Genomic DNA, 27,117 nt, shown 5'->3' on the forward strand with positions numbered 1-27,117 from the left:
TGAAACTTTCTCCTGAATTTATATAATTACCAAACACTTTAAGAGTTTTTTTGCAAAACCATTGTGATTAACCAATTAATCATACCTATAGTGATTGTGATTGAAGAACTTTAACCAAACACCTCCTTAGAATCAATCTTACATCGCGACCGAACATCCAGCATAGCTACGTACACAAAACGCACCCAAATACTCAATTGGTTCACCAATGAGCTAGAGCGAGTCAGAGCATAAAATTAGAAACAGCAGATATGCCGAGGGACTAAGAAAATTTGAGCTTGCCAGCCAAGGTCTACCGCTTTGTCAAACACTATGAAGCAAAATGCATGCTTACTAATACTTGGAAAGCTGAATCTGGGAATATAAATAGGAGAATTCCCTCCCAGAAGATGGTCCAAGTAACAAATGCGGCCGTGCGGGGACTACAACTAAACGTAGCCAGGAAGAGGCGAAAAGTAATAAATTAACTGCAAACTAGTACGCCTGACGGCGAGAAAGTTATAAAAGTTAATATACATTACACCCAAGTCTACCGAGAGTTTTCAAAACCCATTTAAATCCACAAGAAGTTGAAGAGCAGAATCTTGCCGTTGAAATCCTAGATAATAGGTAAAAAGGAAAAAATATTTTATATTTTAAATTGACATCTCCCCATATCTGCCAGGCTTCACCTTACCTCTTCGAACTCTGCTTATCAGACGAATCCCTTCAGCCTGCTCCAAACAACACACAAAGCTATGATATCAAGAACATTCAATTAATTGCAATGCTACTGTGGATGATAAGGAGGCATTGCTGCAGAATGTGGCAGACCGTTCTGGCCGTGCAATGGCATCATCCCAGGGCCCATTTCAGGAGGCATGCTAGCAGGTGGCATGTAAGGGTGATTATGCATTTGCATGGGCATTGGTGGAGGTACTGCCGGGGCAGAAGTGTTCCAGCCTACTGAATGCTGCGGCATTGCAGTACTTTCAGGAGGTGGAGGATACTGGGCTCCATTATATTGGTGAGCAGCAGGACCACCCATTGCAATTGGCTGCTGCCCCAAAATTGAAGGCTGAGAGCTCATCATGGGGGCATTTGGAATTGTGTAATCTCTACTGCGATCGTTGTTGACCTGAAATCAGCTTATGCAAAATTTAGGTACCAAGGATTGTAACAAATAAATTCAAGTTGTAAAGAGAAGGCTTTCTTTGCCTAAAGATTTTGCACCACAATTCTCCATTATTAATTTAAACAATAATTTATAATGCCAACAATTCACTTTCATGCAGAAATAGTCGTAGATTATCCACGTAAGCCTGAGCTCAAATTTTGCCATGCATCTGTGTGAAGAGCTAGACATGATTATGTAAACCACACCAGAAAGATGTAAGCAAGCTGATTTGTTTGCCTAGTCTTTTATTGAACCGATAAATCATGCAGGAAAACTATCCTTGATCGTGATATTTAGATGCTGCATCTCAGGTGGACTAGCATCAAGGTTGACAGAAATATTCCCCTACTCAAGATACATCTCATGAAACGACACTGTAAACCTCCCGATCTGAGGATTATCTGGCAACAAGATCGAGGAGGAAGAGTGATACATATGAGATGCAGCATCAAACTGCAGTGTATCTGAAGGAAATGTTCTGCTCATTCAAGAAAAGTAACTCTGAGGAAACAGTGAACAGGTAAGCCTTAATTCTTTCAATTTGCTGGAAATGAGTCAGATTTACAGGCAGAAACAAAATTAGATTATTAAGTTGTCATCTCATTTATTATCAAATCCTAGGCCACCTGAATGTAGCAGCAGAACAAAGTCTGACAAAAATTTTAACCAAAAAACATCTAGGACACATGGAAGATCTCGCTGATGTAACTCCATATCCTTCTCCTAACAGCAAAAGAAACATCTGACTCTAATTTCCCTTTTCCTCCTTTCAATTTTCTTCTTTTTTATATATTAAGAAATTTTCTGTCTCTTTCCCTTCTTGTTTCCTTTTTTGTCGGGCAGGAGAAGAGGAATAAGGATGAGGGGGAATTCTTCTTCCACTTTAAATAAAAAAATTCAAAGATAGAGCACATAAAATTCTAGTAAATTGTTGCTGATAAGAAACAAGAATAGCCTAATCAAAACTCCAGGCTACTTCCCCAGTTTAAGAAATATAACACAGCATGTTCACTACATGGAGATGCAAGGCCATATCATTAAAGCTTAATTGCAGTACCATCTCTGACGTTTCTTGCCTTCATGATAAGAACTAGGTGCAAAATGCCAACCATTGTAGGATGTGGAGACCAGAAAAGGAAATATGCATCAAGTGCTAACCTTTCTCTCATAGGAAAAGCATTTCATAAAGGATTTTCATGAAAGATGAAAATACTTTCTTGCTGACTAATGGATTCAAGATACGACAATTGATCTAACTGTTCAGCTACCAAAAAAAATGGAACGAAAGAGAAAAGAGTGATATACCTTTATACTGAGATCAGTGTGGCGAGAATAGGAAATATGAAGCTTGCAAAACCCACCATCATATATGCAGTGTCCCTCTAGGGCTTCCTTTGCAACAACAGCAGTCTGGACATCTGGAAGACTATTGGTTAGTACTTACTGCACAATCTAAAGATATGCTAGCAATCAAAAAAACAGTTTTTGCATTTTATATGTTCCTTTTCTTTCTAAAGTTGATTGGACCAATGATTGATGTTTAAGAAAACATGATATTCAGATAAAAGTACCAAGAGTTTTAGACATCAGAAGAATGAAATAAAACTGACAAACTGAAGTTAGATGATCAGATTACTCTGTTAATATTTTTCCCCTTAAAGCAATCAAGAAACCATAATAACAAGCATCTAAGCCCTTTTCTCAGGAAAGCAACCATGAAAATAGGAACTAAACACATCATCTTACTGAAGATTACTACTATTTCAAACTCATTACGACCTGTGCAGACTTATTTGGTTAGTCTCAATGCTAAAGAGAACCAAAGAAATCTAATCCCAATAACCAAAAGAATAAGTATAGGCTCTATGTTTTATTACCAGGATACTGTATCAATGCCTGAACGCCACCATTCTTATCAAACATCGCAATCTTTAACACAGGGCCAAAAGCAGAAAAAACCTGAAAGCAGATTAAATACAACAATCAACAATTAAGCAAAGTTGAAAGTTATGAATTATTTTAAAGCTTTCTCACAGCCATAGGGCTTACCATATGCAAAACATCCAAGGTCACAGCATATTGCATGTTCTCAATGGAAGCAAGAAGAACATTACTCTCCGGCTCTAATTTCTTCCCATCTAACCCTAAACTGAGCTGAAGTCAGAAAAACATTAATTAGATTATAGTACCAATGGAGTCCAATATTGAAGAGGCCATTTGCTATATATACTTATATCACCAAAAGCAAGCATGTAAGTTTAGAAATTAGAAGAAGACATCCAAAGCTGACAGAATAAGTGCAATTAAACTACTGTATCCAAAAAGGAAAAAAATTAGATTACCAATTTAAGTTGGTTGAAATCTAATTTTGCAAGTATGCAAAAGTAATAAAAATAACATATGATGGTTATTAAGCCTGTTTCATACTACAACGGGTGGACAAAGAGGCAATGAGACGCAAAATAGAGGGCATAGTCCAAAATGCTATCCCCCAGGTGATACTTACTAGCCATAACTAAACAAACTTCAAGTATTGTAAGAAACAGCTCTTCCAATTGCTTACCTGACCACTAGCATCTATTGCAGAAGGTGCCACAGGGAGGTTAGGATTGGTGTAATCCCTGAATAAAAGAAGTTATGGTGCAACACTTCAATCAAGAGACATCCAGCATAAGACAGGCATAAGAGAAAATAAAAAACATGAAACAGGATGAAAAAAGTATGAAATGATTGACAGAAGAAATTACCATTAACAATACCTGCTACGATGGGACTGAAATTTAACACTCAAATCAGTATGTGCAGAATATGTGATTCTAAGGGTACAAGGTCCCAGCTGCGGAATTAAATACCTGATACATGGAAAAAAAAAAGAGTCAATTAATGCACGTGTCAACAGGCTGAGCATTTACTAGCAAAAATAAGGTTAAGAATGTAATCTGAGCACATAATTGGGATGCAGGACGCAGATAAGTTAAACAACAGGAAAATGGCAGTTCATTTCAAGCAATGAACGAAAATCACTTGGATAACCTATCAGGTATATTTTCCACGGAAACATGATGATGGAAGAAATTATTTATAATCAAGATCATTCCACACACAAGGAGCATGCACAAAAGAAGGCAACTGTGAAGACATCATCAACCAGAAAGTGATAAAGGCCTCTCTATCAGTTACCATAGCAGAAATGTGGAGTTACAGGGCAACAGGGGGTATGCTAAACCAATAATAATTATCATTACTCAATAAAGTGATGTGAAATGATAAAAGAGCAAGAGGTAAAATGGGGTAAGGAGCATGCATGTACCCCGTTATGGTAGATTCTTAAAAAAAGCTCCCGAAAGATGTCCAGCCCCTACACATTAATGATCCACAAGACTGGGCTACACCCCAAGCCCAAAATTAAATTCAACATCACCTGGGAATGCTTCTTCCATCAAGGGCATCCTTCGCAGAAGAAGCAGTTTGAGCATCAGAAAATTGGACTAAAGCCTGGAAAAGAAAATAATTCATAAATGTGACAAGTTGGAACCAAAAGTACCTACTATTAAATTCCAAAGTCGTAGCAGTTACGCAAACCTGAAATCCAGCTGTCTTCTCAAACGTTGTAATTTTGTGCACAAATCCAAAGGCAGAGAATACCTGAAAGATAAATTTAACTTTCAGGAGAATAATCCAAGTTGGAAATTTTCGAGAGAATAAAACAACAAGAAGTACACAACACATCCTCTGCAGTTAAACAGGTTTCTATCCATGACCACGCTGAGGATATCGTACCCAAAAAAACCAGAAAACTTGTGGAAGTTCCAATTTCAGTGCCATAATCATAACTGAACATTCAGCTTCCACAACAAGTATTAACTACAACGGAAACAGAAACAAGACAGAAAGCTGGTAACATGCAACTGGAAAAAGATGAAGGGCAAATAGACCAACTTAACTGTACCCAAGCCAAAGGAAATGAAAGAAATTTTAAGTTTCAGGAGGGTTATCCGAGTGGGAAAAATTTTTCCAGAGAATAAAACAAGAAGTACGAAAATATCCTCTGCAGTTAAGACAACTTTTCATCCATGACCACGCTGAGGATATAGTACCCAAACAAACCAGAAACTTGTGGAAGTTCCAATTTTAGTCCCATTACCATAATTGAACATTCAGCTTCCACAACAAGCATTTACTACAATGGAAGCAGAACAATATAGAAGGATGAACACATGAAACCGAGAAAAGGCAAACAACGAATAAACCAACTTAACCATACCCAAGGAAATGAAAGAAATGGTTTTAACAAGAAAAAAGAAGCAATAGTAAGAAATTATTTAGACTACCAGAGAGAAGAAAAAAAATTCTCCTTTACAAATGTTAAAAGTTAAGAGAATAAAGTGTTGAAATATTCTTTTTCTGTATATAGTTTTTCTTGATCGAAAAAAGATTTATTTCAGTGGCATTGGTAATGAAGAAAATAAAAATTTTCACTAAAAGACCAATTTGTGTCTCATGACTTCTCTTCATTAGATCTTTTTCCCTGTTCCTAGTTCTGTCAAATAAAGTTTGAAACTTGAATGATAATTAATCCAGAATCTAAGGATAACACTGCAGCTGGGTCATTAAACTTAACAGCTACACAATGAGGTCTATCAAACTAAAGAGCAAGAAAATTGCAACAAAAAAGAGGACTACGACATTACCCTACAAAGAGATGGAACAATCACATTGTTTATATTCAGCATCTAATAATTCTGCAACGAGGTGACGGGAGAGACAGGGCGTATACAGGAAACAAGAAAAAGAGTTAAAAGTATTTCACACCCTTCAAAAGAACTAGTCACGGAAATATGAGTAGGAAGTAGGGTAGAAAGAGCCAGGAAAGAGAAAGAAGACAAACACACATTCGCTCTTTCTCCCGATGCAATAAGCTGCCATTGAAGATATTTCCTTGACATAAGCCTGCTGATCCATTCACATTCTAGTCAAACAAGAGCTTCACAAAGCAGGACATATACTACAGCCAAACCACCAAAAACCCTAGACATTTGGTTCTACTGAAGATAAACCTTCTAATCAGGAACTAATAGGTACGTTATTGCTTACCAAGTGAAGAACATCAATGCTTACGAGGCGTGCATCATTACCCTCAATTGTCACCAAGAGTACATTCCCAGCAACATCTGCAGTAGTTTTGTTGTTCACTATTTCTTGCCTGTTCGAATACTGTAGGTAGACGGTTTTCCCTCGTACCTGAGCTGGTTCGGAAGATGAAGCATAGTATGATATCATTGCAATTGCTTGATTCAATTCTGCCTGCACCATTGATAGAGAGAAAGTAAGAAGATTAAGGTCGAAAGCAAAGCAGAAAGAACTAGGGCAACCAAAAAAAACCAGGAATGGGAAAACTTACAAACTCTATAAAAGCTTGATTACGATTTGATCCAACATTACACTTTGTATTGACGACTTTACCAAATGGCTTCCCTAATTCAATCAGTTCCTCCTCTGTACACTCCCATGGTAAATTTCTTAAGTGGAGAACCTTGGATGGGGGCTGTGTGTAGCGGAATTGAGGCTGACTGGAAACAGATGCCATTCCGCACCACAAAGCCTATCTACAAACAAGAGAAATTCATGGTTTTATCTTACTTGTACTAAAGATCGTTAAAACTCATATATCATGCATGAAAATTGAAACTTAGAATCGTTTGACCAATCAATAAATCAATCACAAATTACATCGCAAGTTATGCATTACAGATTCTCTTACTACAGTGACCCCCACCAAAGCCACCACACTCAGATTAATACGAATATGTCAAAGTCGATGGTATAGTTCAGCGGTAAAAGAAAGGCGAAAAATGAAAATCAGACAGATTAATACGAATATGTCAAAGTCGATGGTATAGTTCAGCGGTAAAAGAAAGGCGAAAAATGAAAATCAGACCACGTCAATAACCTCAAGTAGAGAAACCAAAAAACTAATTCAAAGAAAGAAAGCAATCGACACATAAAACTGAACAATAAGCAGCAAATTACTTTGGTACATAGCAAATATTTAAGAATTGACAGATTATCGACGTCAATCCAAAATCGATCTTGGATAAAGACTTCCACGTTCAACGGCAAACAATATACAAGTCCGTAGACGGGACCGGGAGGCGGTGCTTAGGCGGAAAGGAGAATAAATTGGAATAACTGAAATTAGGGCACCAAAGGGGGAAAAGGAGGAAATTGGAAAAATTCGGCTGAGGGAACTATTACCTGAGAGATTAGAGACGAACGTAAAAGTCGATGGAAGCTGCGAGGATATAGACGGCTGTAAATCGGTAGGTCGGAATTGCCGAATCGGAAGTGGAGGTCGAGATGCGAAACTTGGCGCCGGGTGGGGCTTAGGTATGCACCTGCGGAGGTTAGCGCAATGAGATAGGAATCTCGAAGCTGGGAGTTTCCAAGCACAGGAGGCCCGGCCTTATGGAACGAGAGTCCTAATACCCAATACCTAATTGTTTCTTGGGATAATGAGGTTTCTGACAAATTCATTGACCTCCCCTGAGGTTTCCACAATTACACTGACCTCCCCGGGCAGAACTTGGACCCCAATTACTGGCATCATATGATGCAAAATTACACTATCATGGATAACCCCCCTTAGACACCTCGTCCTACTTGATCTGCTACAGCTTTGCTCGGCCCATTCCCTGTTAAATTCCTCTAATTGGGCTTCAACGAGCCGAACCCAAAATAAGGAAAAAGGGCTCACTTTTTGCCCCGAACTCAACCCATTATTAAATATATTATATGCAAAAAATACTAAGCTTATATATTTATGAAGTATAATTTTTAATTTATTAATTAGATATTACTTTAATTGAAAGAATAATGCTTTAAGATAAGCACACCATTATTTTACACACTCTTATTTATTTTGCAACATGTATGAGTACTAAACATATGAAATATTTAATTCACTATTATTATTTGAGCCTGACATAGTTTTTTTTTGTTGAAATTAACGTGGCCCAAACCCAATCCACCATTATGCAATAACTTCAATATTATATTGAATCTTAAACTCATCAATTGTTTTTTCACCAATATAAATATGGTCGCATGAGGAAATTAACGAGTGTTCTCATTCTCGCCACCAAACCAACGCACTTGAGATCCTCGGTGACACTTGGCACAATATTATTGGTGGCATTGGATTGACATAGAAAACATGTCACCGAGGATCCCAAGTGAAACCCACGGCACATTAGGAAGAGCCAACTTGGAGAAGCATTCAAATCATTAATCATAAGGAAATTGCACGTACAAACGAGCGCGAGGAACAAATTGGGCAGTATGATTGGTTACATATTTCTAAAATATTACTACTTCAGAATCATAATGTTACAAGTCTTGGAGAAAAAACAGGTACAGACAGACGATATTGAAGCACCAAATACTCAGTCAGGTCTGACTAAGGAGAACATCTTTGTAAGGAGTTGCAGGGACAATAGCAGTCTTCCCTTCCTCCGCAGGCCTTTCCCTCCTCCTGGAGGACTCCTCCAAGATGAACGGCACCTGGCCTTCTCTCAAGTCAAGCAGTCGCTCTTGTGCTCCACCTCGCAGTTTCTCCAACTGTAATCCATCACCTTGCTGCATCTTGAACACTTTCACAAGATTTGCTAGGCCCCCAGCGAAGAATAACAGGCTCCCAAATATGCCAATCCATATCCACGTCAAACCCTGCGAACCAATACGTGAAATATAGAGATCAACTTCCCGAATAGAAGCAAAGCTGGAAGATCAGTCAAAGTTTCAAGCATGGGTACTGCTCTTGTCTCTGGCTCAGGATTTTGTGCTCAGCCCCACAAAGAATTTGACTTACCAATGATTTCATACCGTGATGGATATGCCCTGTCTGCTCTCTGCTGTTAAGGATTGCTCCTACCAGAAACAACAAGCTTCCCATCAAGAATGGAATCTGGATGCTCTCTTGCAAGATCTGAACATGCCCACCAGCTCTCTCATAGATCTGACAGGAGTTTTGGATTGAACCAAGTAGCCATAACGCTGAGCCAGCAATCAGCATGTTCAACGCATGCCGCTCTACCTTGCGGTAGCCATAGCCTCTTTCATCCTACGCTTGTGAAAAGGTTTCCACACGAAGGAATTACCAAATTAAGTTATCGACTATAGAAGCAATGTGTAATAAACGTCTTCGACCTTTATTATAACCTTCACACAGCTTCAATATAATTAAAAATGGTTACGAACCTAAAAAGCAGCTTAATTAGCTAACATTTACACATGCCTTTCAAGGCATAAATTGTGCGTATGAAGAAAATCAACGAAATGCAGTCTCGCAACTCTTCAAGAACTGAAAAATTGTGTTGCAACATTTATCAACAGTCACCACGCATTGGATGCAATAGACAGGAGCTAACAGTAAAATGTAGTGTAAGAGATTAGCTTGGAGAAAAAGTTGATAATGCAATTATATGATCGAATTCCAGGAGATCACTGAAATTGGGAATCAATATTGCAGCTATATGTTCCTACCAGCCAAAAAAAAAAAAAAGCAGCTGTAATCAGAAATGATAAAACCTAAATTGGCAAATTTCCTCCACATGTAAGCCCATTATGGGGTTCGAGTTGGAATATAAAACATCTCAATCCCAAAAACTATTAAAGCTGCAAACAGAAATTGATCTAATTGATCCTAACTAGCAACTGGAAAGGCTTTCTCTGCTTAAAGAAAAGCTAATGATCTTCTCCTAGTCGTAGGATAACTTCTTGATTTACCCCGCCCCGTCAGACAATCTGCTCTGCTTACATGTAACCAGACTGTAGCGTCAAATTTGATGCTTTTGACGCTGAAGAAAGGGGCATCTTTTAAATTCGAAGCCCTTGGAGAATAAGATGTCCATGCAATCCTCAAATGATGAGCAATAAAAACAGGAAGTGCAGTGAATTACAGTGCCGTCATTTTTGCTGAAGCCAATCGGTATTTGCTAACCAATTCACCGGCAGGGAGAGTACAATTGGTTCCCTATCCTTTGGATTTACCAAAACAAGCAAACAAATAAATAAAGACGTAGCGAAGTCGGAGAGTTACCTGCAAGAAAAGAAACAAAATTCCTAGGAAAAAGAGAACGGTCCCGAATGTCTGAAGTACAGGTGCAGCAAACTCCACAGCTGCGAACTGGGTATCAAACTTCAATATGTTCAATCTACAATCGATCCCGGAAAGGTGAGCGATAAGATCGTGTACATTCACTAAAGCAATAACCGGGAGGGCTACGAGTAAAAGAACCAGCCCTGATCTGGGCTCTCCGGAAAGCTGAGCGGCAAACCCACTCAAAAGCACGACGGTAGCAAACGCGTATAGCCCAGCGTTGATGTACTCTAGCCTGTTCCGGGAAGATCTTGGCCCGTACATTCGGCTCTCCCGGGCTGATGCAAGCTTCACCATACTCAGTAAACACGCGAGGGATTGTGAACGTGATTCGCGAGGAGGAAAAAAAAAAAAGAGTGCAGCAGATGAATGTAGAATTAGTCAGAGATCGAGTCTTGTGAGCCAGAGGAACTGGAATGCAATATCCGCTTCAAATGGAAGAAAGAATTGAGAAGCTTGGGGGGGTTACGTGTCTTCGTGCATGTAGTACATCAAAGCATCCTCCTCCTCATCCTTCACGGTTTTTTTTTTCTTCCAATATTATAAATCGAAAAAAAAAAAAGAAAAGAAAAAACCTGAATCCGGGATTCCGATTAAATACTACACTAGTACTTGAGACACTTATGTGTTATCTTAAGAATTTTGTGTTTAGATACACCAATTAACTCTACTCCTCTCTTGTCTCAAATTCAGTCGATACTTCTCCAAGCTAGCTTTGATTGACACTATTAGTTCATGGATTTCTTTAACCATGACTTCCTTTAAAAACCGAACGTACAGAGTCATCATCTTCTTAGTAGTTTAGTAAACTTCATGGACAAGCGGTACAAAATTCTTGAATCCTTAACATTTGAACTGAATTTCACATAGCCCTTATTCAGGGAGAGGTAGCAGTAGATTAATTTCATATCTTGGACTCGGTAACCTCACTGAGCAGAAGCTGCATGCAGTTGCTCTTTTGGCTTCTCAACATCTGTCGCTTCACTTTTTCGCCATCCTTTTGCTGCATCCCGTTTCAATCCTTCTTCCATGAATCCATTTTTCCTGTACTTGCAGTAGAGCAAAAGCTGAAAGATGCCTAAAGGGCTGCCAACCAGATTTGGGGACTGCAAATATCATAATTGAATTACTTTCTTAAGTAACAAATTCGGCTGGAAAATCCATAAGGAGAAAAACTATTCGTTGAGCTCCTGATATTGAGACAAACCGCGAGGAAAAGATCATGGCTCAGTAATCCGTAAGTCATCCAAAGGGAACTGGCAAGAAACGAGAAAAGGGACAAGTAGAACGGCATAAATTCAACGCTCTTGGTTTGTATCACTTGTTTCTGTCGCACCACACAACAAATATTAGTGGTCAAATTAAATACTAATGATAATAATAATAACAATAACAATAACAACCCAGCTGATAAAAATGTCCCATGTTTCCAGAACTTCCCTTCAAATGAACCCCCCCCCCCCCCAAAGCCTTTTCCAAAACAACAAAAAAAAAAATCGTTAAAACCACTATAAACATGTCGGTTTTGAAGAAGCTGAAAGACCTGAAACTGGATTTTGCATTGGAAAATGACTCACCACAACCACCAGAGGAGAACCATACATTGCCACTGATGCTATCAATCCAATGCTTCCTACGAGTATCTTTCGGTGGGAATGATCGTGAAATGCAAAGACTGATAGTAAAGCAATGACGCAGAATCCAAGGATAACTGATGTTGTTAACACTGCAACCTTCTTCTGCACAGCGCTCATCAAAACAAAGAAAGATCAGAACTTTGTTTGTTTCAAGAAAAGGCAAAATGTTACAGTGCAAAATCATCACAATGGAATTGTGTTGTCGCAGGGTGCTTTCCATTATTCCTGGGCTAGAAGTAGCTTGCCTTGGCATTTGCGGGGGCAAAACAGAAGTATATGAATACGAAGGAGAGCTCCAAAAGAATTCCTAAGCCATTGATCGTGACCACAGGGACGTTTTCCCAGCCATTACTCACAACCGGCAAGCCGTACCATGTATAGAGGAAACAGTTCAATAACGCAATGGTGTATGGAATGCATGAAAACTCTTCAGTACTTCTCTTTCTTATGACTCTCGAAAAAGTCAATCTGCAAGAATAAGTATGAAGATAAAATATAAATCAAATCAGTAGAATGTTATAAATTTCTTGAAGTATTTTGGGAACTTGTAAAAAATTAACGCATGCACGAGCATGTTTGGATCTTTCAAACAAAAAGAATGGTGAAACTTTATGAGATTCAATTTGCCCGTTGAAGCTGTTCTTTCCCAAACCAAAATATTAACTTCAAATAAACATCAGAGCAAAGCACTTTTGAGTTACATAGGAGCAGCATAGAGTAACATGGAGGCGGCATTCCCTGCAATAAGAAACACCGTGCAGCCAATAAATTCCTAGTCACAAAAACCAATTGAAATTCCATGTCATAATTACTAGGAAGACAAAATGGGAAAAAAAAGAAGATAAGTAGGTATACCCATAATTCCCACAGCCAAACGCAACCTATCTCCCATGTTATAATCTTTGTAAACAAAAGGTCGAGGAAGAACAAACACACCAGTGGAAGCTGGGCAAATGGCAAGGTATGTTGGAGTGTTGCGCCTTCACAGTTTTAGTGTCAGGGTCATATATATATATAAGCATGAAAAGAATATATTATCCAAATATATAAATAAAAAAGAAATTAAGTAGAAAAAAATGTGGATGGAAATAATCAGTGTTTTTGCATCGCCCACCGAATTTATACATGGAATTGCCCCATAAGCAATAGTGTTAGCATTTGATAATGAGACGAATTTATTTTGTTGCTAGGAGTAATATTTTGGTTGTGTCAGTGGAAGTGTCACTGGACTTCCACTAATTTTTTAGGTTTTGTTTGGCAGCTATAGCAGAGGAAAAACTACAGACCCAATACTTAATCTTTGTCATGGCACTGGTTAGCATGTTAAACATTAAATTTCAAACAGCTCTTCATCAAGTACAGGATCAAACTCTAGTAAAACTTATACAATTAGATTGGCAAATTCCGCGTGTTGAGGTCTAATATCTGCTTAAATTTTCCCAATATTCAGAACAAGCATCATAATTGAAGATGTAGCTCTGAATTTTCAGAACAGGTATCATCCTCTAATGTTTAATTTATGTTCCTACATATTGTATGGAGAGATCCTCAGATGCTTGGCGGCCAGGAGGAAACAGTTGTCGTGGTTCCTCAGATGCTTGCGGAATCCATTTGATTCTGCAAGTGATCAAAGAAGAAATTCTACAGTAGCGGATCAAACTTCTGGTGGGTTCTATTCCATGGCGAATTGGATTTAACTTTTGGAGCAGAAAATCAATCAGAATGAAACCAGATCTAGTAGTAGTGCACTAGTATTAATGGGCTATTCTTCATTTACAGGAAAGAAGCAGTTGCTAATCAAATTCTTTTATGTAATGTACGAACTGCGAAGATGGGACACCTTTTAAGGATGTCTTTTTCATCACTTCGGGACTCTGATGCTATGCAGCATTTCTTCTGATGCCTGTGAGGACTAAACAAAGGGGAAAAAAAAGGAGATGATGAGATATGGTTCCCTTTAGTTCTTCTACCAATAATAAAGAACATTCTCTATCTCTTCAAGCCAAGCATCAGCAGCAATCAGCTGTTCTGATGCTTGATGCCAACATTATATTTAATTCTGGTGCTTGAATGTTATTCCAAGAAATAGACATATTAACTTTTCTAGTAATGATATTGTCAATATCCCCTTCGGGGCTCAATGCCATTGTCAAATCTACCATAGTGATTCCGGGTCCAATATCGTTAAATTACAGCGTGCTTTTCTGCAATTTTGTGATTCTTGACTGGCTGAACCATGCCCGCCTTAAAGTTGTATAGGTGTCATGCAGCAGTTAGCTGAGTCAACCACACTCCAATTGATATAAAAATGTATTTTCCAGCGTGGTCTTACTTTCTCGATGCGCAGGACAAGAAATCGAAGTCCATTTGTGATTCTTGACTGGCTGAACGCCTGAACCATGCCCGCTTTAAAGTTGAGTCAACCATTTAGCTTGGTGGAATGGGAAACCTTGGCTCCCACCAAAATGTCACATTTAAATGATTTATTTCAAAAAAATTCAGGCGAGTATGTTGTGCACCCGTTTGGTCCGGTGGTGGTTTAGTCCCCTCCGAGTTATCCCTGGATCTCCTTAGGTCCGCCCCCTTCCCCTTAGTGTAGAATAGACTAGATTATACAACTGTTGTCGTCTCCGAAAAAAAAAAAAAAAAAGAGTCAACCACATTCCAGAAGGTTCATAAGCCGCTGAATATTTATTCCAAAAGGGTTTATTCAACCTAATCGTACCACGTAATCTTTTAAAAAACGTTCTTAGCGAGTTATTTCAGTTCCATGCTTTCGTTCCTTTGAATCAAAATGAAACAGAGCACTAAGTTCAACAATTATTTGTTATAAACAAGTAGTTAGTTTATCGGAATCAAAGGAAATAAGAATGGAATTTTCTTTGGTGACATAAGTTCAAATTGTAGAACGAATCAAAAGTTGTGGATAATTCTTTTTTACTTATATTTCTTATTTCTGATTCTTAATTCAATTTTTTATTAAGAAGTCTCTATTTTAAAAAAAAAGATCGAGTTCTTCAAATTAGGCAAACAAAACGAATTTCTTATTTTTATCGTACGTATCAAATAAAATATAAAAAATAAAGAATTTTTTTTTTTGTCTATTTCCATTTCCCCAAAATCCCTTATTACACGGCCAGTGCCCGCCTTGAAGCGTTTAAGGTTAGCAAAATTTGACGGAATGTTTGTCGGTCGGGTGTCATGTGTGAAAATATACATAAAATATGTATATTACTAAAATGGAGAGAAATTGGATTATCAGTATTTAAATTTGAACAAATGAGCTTTGTCATTTTTTTGAGGCATTAATATATTAATATTTAGTTAAACTATGAGTAATTAATGCTAACTAAAATTACCACCAAGTATACCATGCAAATTTGATAAGAAAAATATATATGTCTTTATTACATTTCATTAAGATGCTTTTTTTCCCTTTTTAATGATAGCTTTCAAATATACATTTTTTTGTCATTGTTACTGGATTTATAATTGTCTACATTTTTCATTTAACAAATTTAAGTCAGTGTCCAAATTAATAATATACTTATATACTCTTTTGTTTTAAAATTATATGTATAATTTGTTTAGCAAATATACGTAAAGAAATTGAAAAACAGTAGAATTAATAATGGTTAGCATTTTTGCATAAGTTTTTTGTGTTTGATAAAAGGACATCTATATATGACTTGGATCTATAGCTTATCAGTAAATTTGCTTTTCAAGGCAAAAGAGAATAAATTGAAGTACATTAATATAAAGGATAGACAAATACAAGATAACAGAATTAAAACATACGTAGGTAGCAAGTCAAAGCAGCTAAGTCGAAGTACATTAACACAAATGATAAATAGATACAAGATAATTAAATTAAAAAACAATTAGTTCAATTATTAAGCACATAAGCATTATATTGTTGGAAACTAATTTTATGCATAATCATTGTGAAGGTTTATTTAAGTCTTCTGGCCAGCTGGGACTTGTTCAGCTTCATAGCTTGTGATAATGGTAAAAGATGTTCCTTTGATTACTTTTTCTCTTGGAGTTGTTTTCTTAACAAATCACAGGAGTCACTTTCTTTGGAATATATTAAGTGGCAATGTTAATTCAACTGTATAACTTTAAATGACAATAAAAACATGAATAAACATAAAGTCAAATGTTACTAAATATTTGAACATGAACAAATCAAAATAAATTTGACACAGAAAAATGTACATTGCATTAAGCAAAAATAATAATCTTGTTCTTTATAACAGGATAGAATAAAGGTTGAAAACTCGAATAGAAATAATTAAATCTTAAGTTAATTTGTCAAATATAAGTTGAAATGTTAATGTAAATAGTAATAAATATAAATTCTAATTGAATTATATGTGTTCAAAATAGAGAGATTGAAAAGTCTACTCAAAATAATTCAACCTTGTAAAGAAATGGTAAATGCAATATAATTTGGATCATTGAGCACATTTAAAGCAATGCAAATCCATAGAGAAAGCAAAAGAGAAAACTCAAAATTCAGACAATAAAAATATGAATAAACATAAAGTCAAATGTTACTAAATATTTGAACATGAACAAATCAAAATAAAATTGGCACAGAGAAATGTACACTGCATCGAGCAAAAATAATAATCTTGTTCTTTATTATAGGATAGAATAAATTGTAAATAATCTTTTACTTTGCATTAACTTTAAATGATAACTTATTTTGACAAATATAAATTTAAATGATAATGTTGAAAACTCGAATAGATATAATTAAATTTTAAGTTAATTTGTCAAATATAAGTTGAAATATTAATGTAAATAGAAATAAATATAAATTCTAATTGAATTATATCGGTTCAAAATATAGAGGTTAAAAAGTCTATTAAAAATAATTCAACCTTATAAAGAAATGGGAAATGCAATCTAATTTGGGTCATTGACTATATTTAAAGCAATGCCAAGTCCATAAAGAAAGCAAAAGAGAAAGCTCAAAATTCGCGCAAAGTGCCATGTGTCAGCAAAATGAATTGCTACAGTAACTATGGCCTTTTGTTTATCTTATAGTACTAGAGGTACCTCGGCAACGCACAGCCAGGGCCCTCTAGAACATTAGTTAAATGCATAATAACAAATGTTTTAGTACATAATGAATAGAAATATAGGAAAAATATTAAGTATAAAAACAATTAAAATTTGCTGTGAAAAGAAATTTCATATATAAAGTTAACCCCAATTTATTGTGATTTGGAAAAAGAATTTTTAACCAATATTATGTGTACGTAATGATACCAAAAAAAAAAAAGAAAGCAAATCTATTATGAGTGCATTAATGGTTTAATAGCAGCATAGTTTTAGTTGTAATTAAATAAAGAGTAGTCATAATGTTTCTAACATTTTAATAATTAGAAAAAATATAGAAAGCCACAAAAACCTGTCACTATCTTCAACATCAATAAAAAAAAATACAAACTTGCATATTTTTCTTTCTTTTTTGAAAGAAAGAGCGAGTTAATCTATCCATTTAAATCATGTCTAATAGCATTACAAATAGATGAAAACATTATCTAACCAAATAGTTATAGAATACATATAGCAAGTTAAAATAAAAACATGAATTGCCATATTTATAAATCTACATATGCAAATTCAAATCCAACAATTTGTTTGATTGCAAATATGTCTTCTTAATCAAAATAGAATTTTCTAATAATATTTTGTAGAGTGACACTCTAAGCTAAAAGCCTCAATACTAACTTCTCACCAAATGCATTCCTTTGAAAACTGCAATTGTTTTAGCTAGTCAAATCGACAAAATATTATTAACTTCTTTAGCCAAATAGTAATGATATGTCCAGTTCTACGCCTAACAATCATCTCAAACTCTAATTACATTATCTATCATTATAAGCAATAGAAAGGGATAAGAGTACAAAGTCATATAGAACCAATTTAAGTAAAAGATTCTGAAATCTAATTTTGCATTTCTTTTATTTCCAAGCTATCATTTGCTAAAATTAAAACCATGAAAATAAACTACCTATTATGAATACAAGCTAGTCATTCAAATGTTGAATGAAGAGATATAAAATATTATCTTCACATTCTAAATTGCTAGTCCCAACAATTATTTTACCCGTCATCCACCTTATCCAGTTTATAAGCACGTTTCACAATTAATAAACTTTATATAAATTAAAATATAATTACCTATCCATAAATTAAAAGATTCTGGTTAATTTTTAATTTAATAGGCATCATTTTTTTCTTCCTGATCATCGTTTACCTTGGATTTTCATTTATTAGATTTTTTTCTCCTCTACTGTAGTACTATCACCCTATTATCAAATAACAATTTTAATAAATAAAAAATTAGAATTAGAATGAATCTGCATAATGGTGTTATTTATTTTATGAGGGAAAAGTAGTTACAATTCTTTCATTATTAGCCTAAAAACTCTTCATGTAATCATCACCCGTCTTGTTGTCAGCCTTTTCCAAAAATAAAAAGATCAAAAAGTAGTTTCAGAATAAATAAAATATAAAAAACTAAAAAAAATGTTTCTTTAGATTTGGGGAAAAATATTCACAGTATCACATACCTATTTTGGGCAGAAAAGAAAGTCAGATGAAGAAGAAATAGGTAAGAAAAGCAATAAACAAAGGTTGCTGATCAAGACGCAAAAAATGACAAAAAAAATATCAAATAGTATATACCAAAAAGAGACATAAAAAGTAGAAAATCATGAATCATAATTATTTGACTATGGAAGAAAGGAAATATCAAATCCATTCTTGATCTCCGATAATGAAATCATTCATTTAGTTAATTATGGACAAAAATGAAAGAAAATGCATCAACTAATCCAATAGAGAAAAAAATAGAATAAATGATTAATTAGGATGATAGGAAAAAAAAATGGAGTACAAAGTGGAAACTAAATAACAAACCTGCAGTGTACATGATGATTTGTTTAATTATCTTTAATCAAAAAGGAGAAAGGAAATAAAGTGAACAAAAGAAAAAATAAGCAAAATGAAGAAAAGAAAAGGAATGGACCACATGTCAAAATGAGAGGAATCCACTTGGCAATCATTAGAGTTGCTATAGTAACTTGGTTTTCTTCTTGTATACAAGGTAGATAAGTTCCAGCGTGGTCTTACTTTCTCAATGCGCAGAACAAGAAATCGAAGTCCATTTTACAGCATAACTAGTCACATATTTGGTTCATTTCTGCTTCAAATCAACTATATTATAATCCGAGTCATGAAGACAGCAAGGGCACCCCACGAATCCGACCATTTCAAATGCCTTAGGAGATATTTGGATTTATAGCCCGTCAATTATATTAATAGTTAAATGTATTTAAAGATTGATAAATTACATACCCAAATGCCTTTTAAGTAATCAAAACAACTTAGTTGTGATAAGATTGAGGGATTTGATAATTGATTTGAAAATTTTCTCATATCTCTCAAGTTGTATTGATTACTTAAGAGACATGGATTTGTAATTTGTAATTCACCAATCGTCTAAACACCTTTTAAACACTAAAACAATTGATGAATTACAAATCCAAATGTTTGTTAGAAAATTCAAACAATTAAAACGAATTGGTTGAATTCCAAATCTTCCATCAAATTTTTCCATCCAAAAGAAGCCAAAGAAATTTAAGAAATTTCTAAATATCTTCAGGGAATCCTTCAATCCAGTGAGTGGCAGCAAATGGACCTGTTGGTATCTTGGAAGTCAATGTAGGAGATGGAGAGATGACGCGAGATAGCACTGCCAATTATTACTAGGATGATGGTCTCAAACTATGCTACGAGTATATATATATTAGGGATAATTGCAGAAACCTCCCCTGAGGTTTCTAACATTTGCACTAACCTTCCCTGTGATTTGAAAAATTATACTGATCTCCCCTGAGGTTACTAATCCTTTGCAAATTCAGTCCAAACGATTAAAATATTGTTTTAGGAAGTGAAATTAGAATTTTTTACCAAATTGTCTTTTGTACTACATGTCCAATGAATGACAAAATACTACAAATCAATTAACAATTAATAAATTTTAAGGAGTATAGTTTATAGGCAAATACGCATTACCTATTTAAAGTACAAGTTCTTTATGGGTATTTTACTTTCAAACATTTAATTTAATACAAATATTTACGCTCAAATACATATTTGTATTTACCTTCAAATATTTAATTTTTGTTAAATATAAAAACTACCAATCTCTCTTCCGTAAAAATATTAATATAACACTTTTTCAATTTTAATTACAAACATTTATGTATTTAACATAAATTAAAATAAAATACTCATAAAGAGTCAATACTTTACTTATGTAATGAATGAATGCCATAAAGAATTAATACTTTATGGACCATTTCTTTTTTAAAAAAATATTTAATTTTATTAAATAAATAACTTACCGATTTTCTTTTTGCAAGAATATTACTGTAACACTTTTTGAATTTTACTTACAAACATTGATATATTTATCATAAATTAAATATTTGAAAGTAAAATATTCGTAAAAAATCGGTATTTTAAATGAGTAATGCGTGTTTGCTTATAAAGAGCCGGTAACTATTTAAAATACCGGTTCTTTAAGGGTATTTTACTTTCAAATATTTAATTTAATACAAATATTTACGCTCAAATACAGATTTGTATTTACTTTCAAATATTTAATTTTTGTTAAATACAAAACCTACCAATCTCTCTTCGGTAAAAATATTAATATAACACTTTTTCAATTTTAGTTACAAACATTTATGTATTTAACATAAATTAAATAATTTAGAATAAAATGCACATAAGGAGCGAATACTTTACTCATGTAATGGATGAGAGTCATAAAAAATTAATACTTTATGGGCCATTTATTTTTTAAAAAATAATATTTAATTTATATTAAATAAATAATCTATCGATTTCGTTTTTACAAGAATATTACTATAATAATTTTTGAATTTTACTTACAAATATGGATATATTTATCATAAATTAAATATTTGAAAGTAAAATACCCGTAAAGAGCCGGTACTTTAAATGTGCAATGCGTGTTTGCTCATAAATTATACTCCTTAAAGTTTATTAATTGTTAATTGATTTATAGTACTTTATCATTCATTGGATATATAGCACAAAGGGCAAATCTGGTACAAAATTCTAATTTCACTCCCTAAAATAATATTTTAATCGTTTGAACTAAATTTGCAAAGGATTAGTAACCTCAGGGGAGATCAGTGTAATTTTTCAAACCACATAGGAGGTCAGTGCAAATGTCAGAAACCTCAGGGAGGTTTCTGCAATTATCCCTACATATTAATCCTACACGACCAACTTGCATTAATCACTTTTGTCTGTCAGAACCCCCTCAAAAGTTATCCAGTGCCATTTTGAGATTCGAGTATTGAAGCAGCAAACACTTGACGTAAAATCACTATCAGGCACGGTTAATGCCGTATAAGATAAAAATGCACCATTCTTCCTATCTTTGAGCATCAATCCCCGAAGGGATGTAACAGAATTAGCGTGTTCAAGTTGCCTTTGTCCAATTACTTCTTTACATATATAATCTAAAAGTATGAAGAGAAAAGAAAATGAGAACAAAGAAATATATGCCACCAGAAAGAAAATAAAGGACCCGTGAGCCTGAAATTTTTGCGACTATGATACAAGTGTCTAGTGTACAACAATTAGTGGTATACGGCTACAACGGAAGACTGCAAAGACGTGGAGCATGCAGCAGTCTCCGTGTGGATGGAAGTGTTCTTCTAGTAAACGTAACGGCGAAGATAATCCACTCGAGCTGGATGCTTGAGCTTCATGAGAGCCTTTACTTCATGCTTCCGAACCATTTCTCTGGAGATATTCAAGTTTCCTGCAATCTCCCCCAGTGTTCGATCACCTTTACCATCAAGTCCATATCTCTGTCTGATTACTAAACTCTCCTTAGGCTTCAAAGAATCAAGCTGTTGACCGCCAAAAAAATAATAATGATAACAAGCAGGACAGTTAGTATCAAGAGGTGGAAATCAAGCAGCAACATTTCCAAATAAAGAGAATTGAAGGAGTAAACTAAATGCAATGTAGGTCTAAATACAAGTTAATTAATTAAGATTTCAGTCGCTTGCAAGGAGCATACAAAGCAAAATTACTGATAAATACGCTACATTAACCACGGTAAGTAAATCCCAAGAAAGAACATCCAGTCCATAATATCATTAAACCCTTTCTCCACAGGAAATACAAAATACTATTAGTATTATCTTGAGCAACACATTGACAGAGAATGCAAGTACAATCAATCTGGCAAAAGGTGATGAATTTGATCAAATTAAACCCAAATGACTAGGCCAAAAAAGATAAAATTACCACATCATCAAGAGCAAGCCTGAGAAGAGCAGGTTGCCTCCGCTTTTCTCCTTCAACACCGTCAACATCCGTAATCCCATTGATGAACTCTTCTTGAGTTGCTGAATGCCTTGCATGGAGCGACAATATAGGGTTTGACACCCTCATCACTTCATGGTATCTTTCAGGGGAAATTCCAACCCTCTCTATTATTTCGTCCTCTGTTGGCATTCTCTGAAGCTCAAACAACAATTCCAACTTGGCCCTCTGTATTTCTATTCTGACCTGCAGCAAAGGATACCTTAAGGGTTTGTTTCATGTAAAAGGTCGTGGAATATACAAAGGAAAAAAAAAAAAAGAGGCTGACTATCTTCTACAAAATTTTGAGAAAATGCAAACACTTCATGAGAGTACAGTGTATTATATCTATGGAGAGATAAACAAATTCCTTCTCAATATCAATGTTGATGGAGCCATTTATCCGTATATTTCTTGACTCAGGTGGTGAGAACCAAATTTGATTTTTCATCCGAATAAATATTACAAACAGTTTCATTTTCTCTCCCGCACCATCCACTCATGATTTTAACCACAAAAAGAAACCCCAAGACGTGATTTTGTTTACTTAAGATGACTGCCCAAGGATAGAATGGAAACTGATATATCATGTCTGACGAAGAGAGTATTTGACCATTTCAATCAGTCATGACCAGAGAAGAGAAGATCAAAGAAACTTACCGAATCAAGACCAAAGGAAACCTTGGTTAAGCTTGAAAGTGTCATTGAACGAATGATGGCATGTCTGATCCAAAAGAGGCCATACGTTGAAAGGCGGAACTTTCGTTTCGGTTCAAAGCGGTCGATGGCCGTGATAAGTCCCTTTACTCCTGCCTGACAGAGGTCTTGGAATTTAGGCCCATTCGTAAAGTCTTGGAAATATTTGTTCATTACAAACAAGACGAGGCGGAGGTTATGCTGCAATCAACGAGGAATGGTGATCATGGCTTTTCAGCATTACCAAAAAAATATGATTCATAGGGCACGTCAACAACTATTACAACTGGCTTTATTTGAATCACTTATATTTAAAAGTAATGTGGAGGTTCAAATTTAAACTCAAACAGCATTACAGGTCTAAACAGATTTGCATCACAAGCTTTTTCAACTCAGATATCCTGTTTCCTGACTATCATGATACCTAATGTCCAGTATTTTAAACTGAAACTCGTTGAAATTACAGAAAGATATCAGAATCCAAAATCCAGTAATTGACAACCAGGTCGAATGCTATACTAAAATATGTTAATGGCTTTGCTTTACTTCAAAATAATAAAGTCAGAAATGTAGTCCACTAAGCATCTCAATGCGATACCAATGGAGTCACGACTGGTAAATGCCCCACTAGACCACACTTTCCTAAGCAGCTTGTACAATTGCTGACGACTAGATGATTCACATTATTTCTGATAAATAATTGAGTAGAATTCGTATCCCATCAAAAATACGTGCAGCACACATCTCGATTTTCATTTTGAAAAGGTCAAATTGAGAACTGTGTTGAGACTTCCCCAGGAATAGGATCTGCCAAAAGTTTCCATATTTGGCAGCTACATCTAATAAAAACATCATGCAATGCGGAAATGCTCCCCAGAATAAGTAGATACCTTAATCAATTTGTTTCTTGCCGCTTGACCAACTTTGATGTCTTTCCTCAGATGAAGAACGTCCAAGTTTGTTGCCTCAGCTAATTCACCATCGGTTGGTTCTCTTCCCAGATCATTTGGCAAGTTCTCTTTCACTTGAATAATTGCCTAGATTATTGTAAACCCAAGTTCAAAAATATCAAAATCTTGCGCTCATATACTCAAGGCTTAGATAGTTCTTAGCGCGCATTTCTGTTTCTTGCATAAAGAAATTTGTTCTCACCTTCATTGGTTGCATCAATTTGAAAAGCCACGAGTGCTCAGAAGAAGGGAGAACTGGCGGAATCTTCATCTTCTTCCAGTCTAAGCTAGTAAAGTCAGTAGAACCCGAATATTCTCTTAAAAGTCTATTGATTTTTTCATCTTCATCATCCTCACTTGATTTTCTATTGATTTCTTCATCTTCATCACCCTCACTCGATTTTCTTTTCTGCGATGAAGTAATCGCTTCACTGTCTCTTTTCTTTCTCAAAGTAACTCTTTTATCGAGACTCAATCTTTTTGACTTCTTCCTCGGACTTCTTACCACGGTGTAATTAGTTCCCTTCTCTGCCTCCACATTGGCTTCTTTCATCCTCTTTCTTCTCTGTTGGTCTCTTTTCATGCCGAGGTCGTTAACTTCCATATCTGAAACTTTAGTTGCCGGACTGAGCTTATAGATATTTTCAAGCTTGGCAGCAGCCTCATTGTAGTCGAGTTCTAAGGTACTTGAAGCGGCTTCCAGAGCAGAGACGGCCTTTACTCTTTCAGGACGCTTTACCACTCGCTTTAATCTCTTCTCGTTTACGTTAGATCCCTCGACAGGTAAAGAAAGAGATTCCCTAGGGGCGACCAAAGCAGCATTTTTTGTTTTACCATTTTTGAATGGCACCAGTGATGGTCTTCTGGGCTGAGATATACGTGTTGCCAATTTTGCATTCAATCCCAGTGGACTTCGTGCAGCAGAGCTAGAAACAGTCACAACTCCCATGAGAAGTGCAAATTAACCTGATAGTTGGTACAGAGACAGAAGATCTTCTCGAGATTCCTCAGTCCTGCAACACCATTTACATCGAATTACGAAAAAAGGAAAAGCTTTATACTGAAGAAATAAATGCCAATGCCAATTTTCATTGAATTTTCTAGAACTTAAACCAGACAACTTGCCCCCAGTGCTAGAGAATCACCAGCAGCAGAATCATATTAGTCACAATACCAGTGGGTGTTCCACTGGAATTCTTAACAACTTTGGTTGCATATAATTTGCCGAGCAGTTTGAATTGATAAATAAGAAGCGTCTGCACTCAACCCGCAAACTAAAATATTGCTGTAGAAGTACTGAATTATGACATCAAACCCCGTGCTCTAACACATAACGACCTATTTGCTCTTCTCCCTTGAACCCATGAAAGATCAGACAACAAGAATAAAATCAACAACTCCAGTCGAATTTGCATTCATCTCAAAAATATCCCAGACATTTTCCTCTCTCTTTTCTACTAATTAGAAGTAACTTAAGGCAAGTAAACAACGCTACAAGAATATCAAACTGTCCTACGCCGCTCCGGAGGAGAACACTGGTAGATCAGACCCAGTTAGTACTTGAGTAAATAACTAAACATCGCATTCATCCCAGAGGTTTGTGTGACAAGTAATTGCAACCAAATACTTAATCCCATACAGTATTTTTATCAAGATTATATTAGTTCTTTTGCTACTATTGAAAGATTGTAGTATTTATCAAGACGGATGCAATTAAAGCAAACCTTTGCAAGAAAATAATCACAGAGAAACATATGATACAAGTCCAAATTACCATACCAAAAATTAGTGAAAGAAATGTTCTCCTGACTTCTGAATTATCGCGCGAGTTGAAGCAGTAATTGACTGGCGATTCGAGATTCCGGTCGAACTTGGTTATAGAACGAAGAATCTAGACATTCTTGCACTGGAAAAATACTATTTTAAATCGAAAACACACGCCAAATTACGGCATCCACAAGCACTTTCCGTGGAAAAATCGACGGCGAGAAATGGTGGGGGTTAAGGACAAGCGGTAAAGAAAGTGTCCACGAGGGAGGGGAGTAGGAGTGACGTGGGCAGTGCCACAGCAGAGAAAGATGTGTGGGAATTTCGTCGTGGCAAATTGAGAGTGGAAGTTGAGATATTTTTGGGAAGTTCATGGATATTGTTCTTCACACGTAGACAGTCCTCGCCGGGGTCAAGATTCTTCCAAAACACCAGGTAGGACCTACCTCTTGTATTATGGTGGTCTGGTTCATTCGTACGTTGAATAATACCAGCCACTTAAAATTATAGGAGAAGACAGGTTCAACCTTTTCCTGTTTGCCTATTTTTTCCTGTCCTGGTGGACAGAACTTTCAACTATCAAGAATTAACCTGTTTGTCATGCAAAATTTCCCCAAAAAAGAAATATAAGGACTAACTCGACTTTGCATACACCAACTTCTATCATTTTCTTGCTTTTTATCTTAAATTTTAATTTTAAACACTTTGTATCTTAAACTTCTAAAATTTTTGACAATTTGCATTATGAACTCTCAAATTTGTCTCGATCAAATCTAATTAATAACAACATTAGCAAGGTTAAGAAATAAATTATCATAGAAATCAATAACAATATGTTAAAAATGATCAAAAGGAGCAAAGGGGTTGTAATCTAGAACAAATTGGTCAAAAGTGTGTCCCATTCAATAACTAGTATTATCAACAAGACTAACAAGATAATGCATTTTTTTTATAATGTACACGTTTAATTTAATGTATTTTTTATTCTAATTGCAATTCCTTTGCACTATTTGACCACTTTAAGAATGCTGTCATTGATTTTTATGATCCTATGGCCTTGTTTGGCACTTGAGTTTTTTGCCAAGTTTGTCTGCTACAAGTTTTTTAAAAACTTTAGCTACAGTAATCACAAAAAAACTTCTTAAAGTACAATAAAGTTTTAAACAAACATCCAAAAAACTCACTTGTCAAACGGGGCCTATGTTTCATTAATTTTGCTAATGCTATTATTGATTGAACTTAAATAAGACAAATTTGAAAGTTAGAGTGTAAAGTAAGTTTTAAGATTAAGAATTTAGAATGTAAAGTCAAAAAACG

The 27,117-nt window shown here is 35.4% G+C and overlaps 4 protein-coding genes across 11 annotated transcripts; all 4 read right to left on the reverse strand.

Annotated features, from left to right (window-relative positions):
* Positions 1-445: 445 nt before the first annotated feature.
* Positions 446-7,646, reverse strand: LOC113724910 (polypyrimidine tract-binding protein homolog 2). Of its 7 annotated transcripts, none has more exons than XM_072073342.1 (12): positions 6,558-6,634; positions 6,398-6,460; positions 6,251-6,327; positions 6,049-6,106; positions 4,739-4,801; positions 4,578-4,651; positions 3,916-4,008; positions 3,720-3,777; positions 3,206-3,310; positions 3,034-3,115; positions 2,462-2,574; positions 446-1,117 (listed from the first exon to the last, which is right to left on the reverse strand). In XM_072073342.1, exons 3-12 carry the CDS (start codon positions 6,262-6,264, stop codon positions 770-772), a joined length of 1,008 nt encoding a protein of 335 aa, XP_071929443.1. In that variant the 5' UTR covers positions 6,265-6,327; positions 6,398-6,460; positions 6,558-6,634; the 3' UTR covers positions 446-769. The 7 variants fall into 7 exon arrangements, with proteins under 7 accessions (XP_071929443.1, XP_071929441.1, XP_071929439.1 ...); XM_072073340.1 differs by having other exon boundaries at positions 6,049-6,109; XM_072073338.1 differs by lacking the exon at positions 6,049-6,106 and adding an exon at positions 7,412-7,646 and having other exon boundaries at positions 6,251-6,460; positions 6,558-6,758.
* A 774-nt stretch (positions 7,647-8,420) lies between these two features.
* Positions 8,421-10,815, reverse strand: LOC113724911 (uncharacterized). The gene is made up of 3 exons (XM_027247807.2): positions 10,254-10,815; positions 9,024-9,275; positions 8,421-8,881 (listed from the first exon to the last, which is right to left on the reverse strand). Exons 1-3 carry the CDS (start codon positions 10,608-10,610, stop codon positions 8,603-8,605), a joined length of 888 nt encoding a protein of 295 aa, XP_027103608.1. The 5' UTR covers positions 10,611-10,815; the 3' UTR covers positions 8,421-8,602.
* A 198-nt stretch (positions 10,816-11,013) lies between these two features.
* Positions 11,014-13,932, reverse strand: LOC113723774 (bidirectional sugar transporter SWEET3). Of its 2 annotated transcripts, none has more exons than XM_027246749.2 (7): positions 13,791-13,932; positions 12,806-12,930; positions 12,652-12,688; positions 12,196-12,418; positions 11,891-12,052; positions 11,521-11,640; positions 11,014-11,419 (listed from the first exon to the last, which is right to left on the reverse strand). In XM_027246749.2, the coding sequence occupies exons 2-7, from the start codon at positions 12,840-12,842 to the stop codon at positions 11,240-11,242; spliced, it is 759 nt and encodes a 252-aa protein (XP_027102550.1). In that variant the 5' UTR covers positions 12,843-12,930; positions 13,791-13,932; the 3' UTR covers positions 11,014-11,239. The 2 variants fall into 2 exon arrangements, with proteins under 2 accessions (XP_027102550.1, XP_071929446.1); XM_072073345.1 differs by lacking the exon at positions 13,791-13,932 and adding an exon at positions 13,480-13,675.
* Positions 13,933-21,586: 7,654 nt separating this feature from the next.
* On the reverse strand, positions 21,587-26,004 carry LOC113724912 (RNA polymerase sigma factor sigE, chloroplastic/mitochondrial-like). Its single transcript, XM_027247808.2, has 6 exons — positions 25,813-26,004; positions 24,236-25,046; positions 23,974-24,120; positions 23,048-23,284; positions 22,331-22,594; positions 21,587-21,927 (listed from the first exon to the last, which is right to left on the reverse strand). The coding sequence occupies exons 2-6, from the start codon at positions 24,980-24,982 to the stop codon at positions 21,730-21,732; spliced, it is 1,593 nt and encodes a 530-aa protein (XP_027103609.1). The 5' UTR covers positions 24,983-25,046; positions 25,813-26,004; the 3' UTR covers positions 21,587-21,729.
* Between the last annotated feature and the right edge of the window lie 1,113 nt (positions 26,005-27,117).

The sequence above is a fragment of the Coffea arabica genome, chromosome 2c, assembly GCF_036785885.1.
Source record: "Coffea arabica cultivar ET-39 chromosome 2c, Coffea Arabica ET-39 HiFi, whole genome shotgun sequence".
NCBI classification, from domain to species: Eukaryota; Viridiplantae; Streptophyta; class Magnoliopsida; order Gentianales; family Rubiaceae; genus Coffea; species Coffea arabica.

What these genes read in the sequence shown, in the direction of transcription:
- LOC113723774 (XM_072073345.1), bottom strand. An exon ending in TTACTCTATGCTGCTCCTAT is followed by an intron (nt 12,419 to 12,651) that starts GTAACTCAAAAG and finishes TTATTCTTGCAG; the next exon opens with ATTGACTTTTTCGAGAGTCA. An exon ending in GCCATGATCTTTTCCTCGCG is followed by an intron (nt 11,420 to 11,520) that starts GTTTGTCTCAAT and finishes TGATATTTGCAG; the next exon opens with TCCCCAAATCTGGTTGGCAG.
- LOC113724912 (XM_027247808.2), bottom strand. Translation starts at nt 24,982, where the DNA reads ATGGGAGTTGTGACTGTTTCTAGCTCTGCTGCACGAAGTCCACTGGGA. An exon ending in CAAGAAACAAATTGATTAAG is followed by an intron (nt 23,285 to 23,973) that starts GTATCTACTTAT and finishes CGTTGATTGCAG; the next exon opens with CATAACCTCCGCCTCGTCTT. An exon ending in TTTCCTTTGGTCTTGATTCG is followed by an intron (nt 22,595 to 23,047) that starts GTAAGTTTCTTT and finishes CCTTTGCTGCAG; the next exon opens with GTCAGAATAGAAATACAGAG.
- LOC113724910 (XM_072073338.1), bottom strand. Translation starts at nt 6,743, where the DNA reads ATGGCATCTGTTTCCAGTCAGCCTCAATTCCGCTACACACAGCCCCCA. An exon ending in GCATTGATGTTCTTCACTTG is followed by an intron (nt 4,802 to 6,250) that starts GTAAGCAATAAC and finishes TTTATCTTTCAG; the next exon opens with GTATTCTCTGCCTTTGGATT. An exon ending in TTTCAGTCCCATCGTAGCAG is followed by an intron (nt 3,778 to 3,915) that starts GTATTGTTAATG and finishes TCTTTTATTCAG; the next exon opens with GGATTACACCAATCCTAACC.
- LOC113724911 (XM_027247807.2), bottom strand. Translation starts at nt 10,610, where the DNA reads ATGGTGAAGCTTGCATCAGCCCGGGAGAGCCGAATGTACGGGCCAAGA. An exon ending in TTTTGTTTCTTTTCTTGCAG is followed by an intron (nt 9,276 to 10,253) that starts GTAACTCTCCGA and finishes TCACAAGCGTAG; the next exon opens with GATGAAAGAGGCTATGGCTA. An exon ending in ATCACGGTATGAAATCATTG is followed by an intron (nt 8,882 to 9,023) that starts GTAAGTCAAATT and finishes ATTGGTTCGCAG; the next exon opens with GGTTTGACGTGGATATGGAT.